Source organism: Urocampus carinirostris, chromosome 6, assembly GCF_059441175.1.
Source record: "Urocampus carinirostris isolate Australia breed hairy pipefish chromosome 6, RoL_Ucar_1.0, whole genome shotgun sequence".
NCBI lineage: Eukaryota > Metazoa > Chordata > Actinopteri > Syngnathiformes > Syngnathidae > Urocampus > Urocampus carinirostris.
In genome coordinates, this window is record NC_142354.1 from 22,851,220 (window position 1) to 22,859,695 (window position 8,476).

Sequence of the window (8,476 nt, forward strand, 5' to 3'; positions counted from 1 at the left end):
CTTCACAAACATATTAAAACAAATGGGAACATGACCATTTTAATTTGAGCTATGTTGCTATATGTAAATCTACGGTGTGCTAAAGAATGCTAACGTGAGCTAAAATGCCTGCTAGTTCATAAATCCTTTTTTCCCCACTTGCTAAGAATTTTGCAAGCAGTCCTCTATTTGCTTTAGTGATAGACGTTAAAGCGTACTTAGCTTGCTAAATAAACTATGTTGCTAAATCGAAGTCCACCATGTGCTAGTGAAATGCTAATGTAAGCCAAAAATACCCGCTAGCTCACACATTTGTTTTTAAGGTTTTCAATATATTTTGCAAGCACTTTTGTAATTTTCAGAAAATTAGCAAATCAACTGCGCTAACTTCTCATAACACCTTATATATATATATATATATATATATATATACACACATAAGAACACACTTATTCTCACTAATATAAATTATATACCACTAATATAAATTATGTTTGATAAACAGTACATAGTCAGGTAGCGGACTGCGTACTACAGCTCAATGCAAGTCCATTTAAGCTAGCTAGCTTACAGATTTTGTTGCTCTCCCTCATTACAATTTGTTTTTTTCCAGTCCCATAAGTCAAAATATTCTGGTTGACATTGTTTTTGTGGAAGAAAATATTAGTCAGCAACATTTTAACGATGTCGAAAGAAAACTGACATAAGGGTTCCTCAGATCGATCACAATTCATCAGCAAAGCTGACAAACATTGTAAATCAAACTTAAGAATGGATATGGAAAATTTTCCGATTTTTTTTTTTTTTTTTTTTTTTTTTAATGGTAGCATTTTAAGCAGAGGTCTCTATCGTGGTGCTCCAGAGTGCCTCCTAAGGGCAGTTGAGGTCCCTGCGTACCTGGTTTGAAAATAGTCCGGGAGTGCTGGGTCATTGTGATTTTCTAGTAACATTTTTTTTGAGTGGTTGACAGTGTCTTTATAACCCCACTTCTGATAATGAGCTGGGTAATTACATAGTAACAACATAGTAATAACAAGTCAAGTTTTTTTAGAAATGCATGTCAAACTGGGTCCCCTTTGCGCCAATTAGAAACAAAAAGTAGCTCTCAGCTTGAAAAAGGTTGGAAACCCCTGATTTAAAGAAAACTTTAAATTTGACCACTAAATATTGCTGTAATGTGTATAGCAGAGATCTTCAACATTTTTTCAAACCATGAGCTAATTTTTGTTACAATTTTGGTGGTGAGCTTACCTGTCTGGAAACGGGACTTGAGCACGTCAGGGGGAATGGCCACGGCCCAGTTAAATATTCCTGCCATCCCTCCGGCAAAGAGCACGCTGGGAACGCTGAGCTCGTCATGACTGGATGACAGAGAGTTTACGTAAACATTTTTTTTTAAGTACGAAAGGAGTCCAAAGATCGACCTGTCGATTTCTCACCTCTTCCCTGCCGGCGTGAGGAGATTCTTTAACCACTCGTAGGACATGAAGTACATACCGCTTGCGGGGACATCTGAAAGTCAGCACATACAACAGATTGTCAAACTCTGACAGTGACGTGCAGTCAGGGGAGTCAAGTAACCTGTGCCTCACTTGTCACCATGAAAATATACAAAGACTACACGAGCAAGACAGGAATGTGAGGTTAATAGAATAGATTTTAAAACACAGTCATTTGGGAAGGTAGATTTTGTAAGGTTCAGCCTGAACCTCGGGCCCGGTTCTTTTATCTTAAATGCTCGCTGTACAGTGTAAACTCTACTTACGAATGTCTTTACATACGAAAGTTTCAGGTTACGAAATACCTCAAGGGGAAAATATTGCCTCTAGATAAATAGGTGTTTCAGGATGTGAAGCATAAAATAAAGTACAGTACAGGCTGCCATTCGCCGCTCCCAGATTTCTACCTGGCAAACCGGTGCGTATGTGTGAATCCCAGCATGCTCTTCATGTCCCCCTTCCCACACTGTAAACAGTCTACTGTATGGTACTGTATGGTATGCTACGACTGAGCTTCCAATGTGAGATCTAATAGTCTTTACTCGTTCAAAATGGATAATGTGTGCAAGAGTGCATTTATATAATAATCAAAAACTCGCAATATCAAACAGTGGCATGCAGTGAGGGGAGTTAATAGACTTTGCCTCACCTGTCATCATGGAAATACAAAATATATTAAATATTTTTTCAATCTTAATTCTTTCTCATTTAACTTTAATTTTTGGATTTTTCTTTTCAAAATCGCTGAATTTTCCCATTATATTATTAATATAATAATTAGTATGCAACGTATTAGTGTGCTGAACGTTTGCAGATGCAGAGTGAGGCATGCAATTATCTTGCCTCATAGCAGGATGTGATTGTGAGACCAAGAATACTGATTTGACACACACCTCACCTTAAAATAATACAATTAGAGATAGTATTAGCAAGCTAACAGCAAGTCATCCAGTATTTTTTTCTCGTTGCATGGACTTTCTTAAAAAAATGGAGGATTATCCATCTATTGACGCTTTTATACATAAGGAGCAGTGTGTATTACTGTTGTGAGCGTCAACATAAGCAGTGAGGCACGCAATTTCCTTGCTTCATGGCAGAGGGCAATAGTGAGACCTAAGATTTGGCGCACACCTTAGCCTCAAAAAATAAAATAAATGAAAATATTAGCAAGCTATCAGCAAGTCAACCATCCATTTTTTTCCCTCGATGCATGGACTTTGTTCCCATCAAGGAGGCTTTACCAATCTATTGATGCTTTATTAAAAAAGGCGGCACATACACTTTTATTCTGTCGCAATCAGATGCTGGGATTATAATCCATGCGTTTATTACTTTTCGACATGATTACTGTAATGTATTGCTCTCTGGTCTTTCGATGTTTAGCATCAAAAGTCTTCAGAATGCGACAGCAAGACTCTTGACTAAGAAAAAAAGGTTTGAACATATCACTCCTATATTAGCTAACTTGCACTGGTTCCTAGTCCGCCTAAGATGTGACTTTAAGGTTTTCTTGCCAACATAGAAAAGTTTGCATTGACTTGCACCATGTTATCTCTCTGATTTGATTTCCCCTACGTTCCTGCACGGAGCTTGCACCCAAAGATAATCTGCTCTACTTGTGATTCCAAGAGCCAAGAAGAAATCTGCAGGCTCAAGAGCGTTCTCCATCTAAGCCCTGGTGCTGTGGAATTCTCTGCCTCCAGAGTTAAGATCTGCAACCTGAGTGGAAGTTTTTTCAATCTAGACTTAAGACACACTTCTGTTTTACAGCTTGTGATTGATGCCGACCTCATACTTTTCTTTTCCTGTCCTTTGCTGCTACCTGGCTTGTGGTAAAATGAGGGAGAAGGACGTACTGAGATGAGTCAACCGACAAGCATCTCAACCTGAAGCATGTCAACGTCTGCATCGACCAGCCAACAGAGATGGGAAGCTGCGTCGTTGCTGTCATGGACTAGTTGGACAATTTTTACAGGCTCGAGGTGTTGTTGCTGTCATGGACTTTCGTGATATTTTTAACATATTACCCACGTTTAACTTATTGATGTTCACTATGTTTTGTGTATTGTTACCCAATGCAAAAGCTATTGCAGCCTGGTCCCTTTAGAAGGGGTATTACCACCTGTGAGGTTTCTTAGTTTCCTCATGTTGAGGTTTCTAGTTATTCATTGCACGCATGTTGGTTTAAGATCAGGGGATGGAGTAATTGTGGTTTGTGCAGTCCTTTAAGACATTTTGTGATGAAGAGCTATACAACTAAACATGATTTGACTTGGTTTATAGGTTAGGTTAAGACAACACGTTTTTCTATGCTAAGGTCTATAAATTGTTAATCAAATGATGAGTAAAATGTATGCTAATTTATTTGTAAATCTAAATGTGCCTCACCAGCCATGATCCTAACCGCACATAAATGAACCCTAATTAACAGTTTAAGACCAGTGGCACAAAACAAAACAACAAAAAACAAAGAAACACCTCTCATGAGAGTCAGAGCGGTGCCTTTGTAAATTCCTCTGATTCCGGACTCCCTATAGAGTTGTTTGACGCAGTCCATCGGCCCGGCATACTTTACAGTCCCCGAGGAAGCCTGGATCTACAAACACATAAATAGCAACATCTATTAATTGATGCTGTTCATAATATTCAATTCATAATAAACTCACAGTTTTATTACTACTTCTATGATTCACTGTATTATTTTGAAAACCTAATGATTTTTTTCCTACTCAGAATTTCTGTTAAATAATCTCTCATTTTTAGATTAGTATATGTTTGCATTCAAACCAAATTTGTAACCATAGAATACAATACTGAAATCAGTGGGTCAGCTTGTACATCTATGAAACAAATTGAACAGAGGGTGTAAGACAGGCATAGCCACCCAAATGGCTCGCTCCATCTCTTCTTACTGTTCAGTCATTCTGCGCCATATTGATTGTATTTGAGAGGGACTTGATCCCATTCTATTGTGATTAAGTGCTTTTCATGCCTTTTTTTGCCGATAATACTACGTCCCAAGAAAGTTAATGACAAGAAAAAGTGGAAGACTGTGAAAACGACAATTGAGTTACTACTGTTGTATTTTTAATACATATCGTCAAATTTCATGTTTATTTCATTTAGTTGTGTTTGTGTCAAAAACAATTTGACAAAACAGTCAAATAAAGAATTTCTCCTTTAATTTTTTGCACGATACGACTGTTTTTGGTAAAATAAAATGTGGAAAAAAATCTTTAAAATTTGAGACGATATGAAAAATATCAGATAGGCTGACACGACAGTTCAAAGATTTGGGGTCACCCGGACAATTTCGTGCTTTCAATGAAATACAACATTTTATTTATATCTGTACATTCAGGGAAACTGTGCGGGTCAGATGTATCGACATTTCGTTCTGTATACACGTGTACTAGAATGACAATAAAGTAGATCTGAATCTGAATGAGTACCTTCTATTAAGCAAATGACTTGTTTTTTTCTGTTATTTTGCCCTTATTAATCTCTTCCTTTCGTTGGCCAGTTTCAGATATGGCTTTTTTTTGCCACTCTGCCATGAAGGCCAGCATCTCGAAATCACCGCTTCGCTTTAAATGGTGACACTGGTGTTTTACGTTTACTATACAACCGGGTTGTTAGTTGAGGACCTGTAAAGCATTTATTTCACAAACTAGAAGAGGATATTTCTAGGGAACTCTGAACCATTGAATAGTAGTGTATGTCACATTTTTTCCTTTCGAATTGCCGAGGTATCGGACGGAGATTGTGTCAGCAGATACAAAAACATCAAAATCTATCAGTTTTTTCTTCTTGATCCTGAAATTTTTCAACCAAACGCAACATTCACTAAAAAATGTTGCCCTCCCCAAATTTAGAGGCTGTCACTCTTCATTCGCTCTGGTAGCAATTAACAGAAAGATGCTGGTTAGGCTTACCTGAAGTAGACACTTAATCCGTTCGCCAGGAGTCATGATGGCTGTAGTGAAGATCCCGGACAACATGCCAGCTGCAAAAAGTTGTGGATACCTAGAGGAGGGAGGCAAAATTATGACTATCATTGCTGGAAACAACCAACAACCAAAGTAGATCAGCAACTTACGTGAGGATATCGTCGGGTGTTTTCTGTTGCAATTTTTTGCCCAAACCGAAACCAAAGAAGCAGACGGCAAACATTGGCGTTACTCCAATAATGGGGGCAGCCATACCTTTGTAGAGCCCCTTGACTCCCTAAAAAGAGTTGAGTAGGTTTTGTATCAGAACCTCCATATATCTATATATTTTCAGTGATTGGAAAACGTGTTGCATGACTAATTACCTCTTTAGCTAAAGTTTTTTTAAAGCAATCAATGGTCCCTGCATAGATGAGGCTTTCTCCTGGTTTGGGCTTTGGTTGAGTCTGTAGACGCACCTGAGGAAACAATTTTGCAGCAAAATAATCATCTCATAGGAGTAGCTTGACAAAGAAAAATGGGCTTGTATTTAAACGACAGGAAATGCAAGCTTTGTTGGGATGCTGAGTATTTGACACCAAGGCTTTGGTAGCTACAAAACTACCATTTTGTTATAAAATATGCATTGGATTTAAAAATATATTGAACAAGGGTTTTGTTATTGATTTTGCATACATGACAACTGCATGTTAGGCAGTGATGTTCAGTTAGGAGGGGTGAGTGAGGCACAACCTTAGCTGTCATTATGGAAATATTAAAAATTAAAATATATAAAATTCTTATACTTAAGTTTTTTGTCATTTAATTTCACAATTTGGATTTTCTTCTTCAAAATCGCTTAATCTTCACATTAAATTTTGAATATACGGATTCTCAAATGTTCTGTTAAGGCCATCGTAACTCACGCTTTTGGTTCACATACAATCCCATTTAAGAAATTTTATCAAAAAATGCCTATTTATCTCTGGTTTTACACAGTAAAGAGAGCTATGGAAAATTTAAAATAAAACCCCAGAAACTGAAACATCTATATTAAAAAAAATGTGATAATTTCTAAATGGAAATCTCTTTTTTTCTGTACAGTTGACTTGCCTATTTTGTAAGTGATATTTAACGCAACATGATTGAAAAGAAAAAAATAATAACGACAAATACAAATACAATATTATTAATGGAATTAGTATATTACATATTAATTAGCTTGGTGTATGCAGATGCAGAAGCATGGCAGAGGGCGATAGTGATTAGAAGGATCTGATTTGACACACACCTTAGCCCCAAATAATAGAATTCGTAATAGTAAAAGCAATCCAACAGCAAGTCAAGCCACCCAGTATTTTTTACTTGTTGATTAACTTTTTTTACAACTGATAATTAGCAATCTTTTGACTCTAATTTAAAAAATCAGGATCTAATATATTACTGTACTGCACGCCTGCAGCTGTGGAGTGAGGCATGCAATTCTCTTGCCTCATGGCAGAGGGCGATAGTTAGATCAATAATTCTGATTTGCAGTACACCTTAAACAATATAATCAGTATTTACAGGCTAACCGAAGTCCAGCAAATCAATAATCCTATCTCGTATTGAAACTTTAATTCAAAAGAAGAAAATAGAAATTGTTTGTAAAGAAAGGTAAGAAATTAGAAAATGTTTCTATTTTACAGTTTCTGCATTACCCTCCTTATCTGTCATTCATATAATGAATAAGACATAGGTTTATTTATTTTTAATATTTGACTGTGCCTCACGTCACTGGCGTGGGTCAAAGTACACACCGATCACTTTCTTAGCATTTAAAACGCCGTTTTGAGTTTTGCAGCCGAGTTTGAGATGGAAACGCAGTACAAATGTTGCGATTCATGCACACTCGATTTACCTTTATAGTATCGAGGGGGTGACCGGCAAAGACGAGGCAGACTCCGCCGAAACCTCCAGCGAAGAAGTTCTTCCCGGGGCTGATCGGCTGCGGCTGTTTTGACATTTTGACTTTTCCTTTCAGGAGAAAAACACGAAATATTATTGGAATTTGAGGTTGTGTGTACATATAAAGAAGAAAAAGAGCTCACCTGTTCGGCCTCTTACAGCTACGGAAGGACTTATTGCAAGTGAGTAGCTATCTAACCGCTGGACCTTTCACCCACATATAGACCCGGACGCATTTGAGTGCAACACAACGCGAGTGCGGTACGTTACCTTTTTGTTTCCGGCTATTTACTTGAGCGCTCACTTTGTAGGCTTTTAAATATTTACACACACATGCAATTTAACCTTTTTTTTTATTTATATTTTTTTTTTTCAAATAAAGAAATGTAAACATTTTATATAAATTGTATCACTCATCAAACATTTTACTGCACTAAATATTAGAGATAACTATTTATTGTTGTACCTGTTTTGAAAATATTTTCGACATACAGTATATTTATTACCCCGCGACCCTAATGAGGATAAGCGGTACAGCTAATGAGATGAGATGAGGTATATGTATTAATTAATTTCTATTAAGTGTTTTGCAAACTTTAAGGAACCAAGGCTCCTTTTTATATTTAAAAAATCCCAAGGCACAAAATTTATCAAAATTGTTTAAAACTTTTTCCAAATACCCGTTTGCTTTTTTTATTTGTATTTTTTGTGGTTTTTTTTTGTGACCTTTAAATTTCTTTGAAAGTTTAACAGTTTTTTTGTATGTGGTCGCCGTGGGTAGTAATACAGGTAAATTATTTAAGTTTATAATTTTGCTGTTAATTGGGATTTTGCTATATTTCTAAAATTTTTTACGATTTTCCCTAAAAGAAACAACAAATAAAACTAAAAATGTCATTAGAACAATTATTTTTAACTATGTTCTAATTTGTTTATTTTTTTAGTAAAATAATAAATAAAATCAGCAAAGAATGTGCAAGATTTTTTACTTTATTTTATATGTTTTGTATTCTTTTGCAGTGTAATCTTAAAACAGCTTCATCAAATAAGCTAATTTATTAAATATAATGTACGACCTCATGAGCGGATAACTTATCTACAATAAAAAGTAAGTATCTATTG

General features: G+C 36.2%; 1 protein-coding gene across 2 annotated transcripts in view; it reads right to left on the minus strand.

Moving 5' to 3' along the window:
* slc25a20 (solute carrier family 25 member 20) overlaps positions 1–7,626 on the minus strand; it is a 31,870-nt gene extending 24,244 nt beyond the window's left edge. Inside the window, exons 1-8 of one of the 2 annotated variants that reach the window (XM_088338329.1) lie at positions 7,498–7,626; positions 7,308–7,423; positions 5,794–5,886; positions 5,578–5,705; positions 5,414–5,504; positions 3,957–4,074; positions 1,419–1,491; positions 1,231–1,340 (exon numbers count right to left, since the gene is read on the minus strand). In XM_088338329.1, the coding sequence (XP_088194455.1) occupies positions 1,231–1,340; positions 1,419–1,491; positions 3,957–4,074; positions 5,414–5,504; positions 5,578–5,705; positions 5,794–5,886; positions 7,308–7,412 (718 nt within the window). In that variant the 5' untranslated portion in view covers positions 7,413–7,423; positions 7,498–7,626. The remainder of the gene's footprint in view (positions 1–1,230; positions 1,341–1,418; positions 1,492–3,956; positions 4,075–5,413; positions 5,505–5,577; positions 5,706–5,793; positions 5,887–7,307; positions 7,424–7,497) is intronic. The other variant, XM_088338330.1, reaches the window with a different exon arrangement.
* Positions 7,627–8,476: the final 850 nt, after the last annotated feature.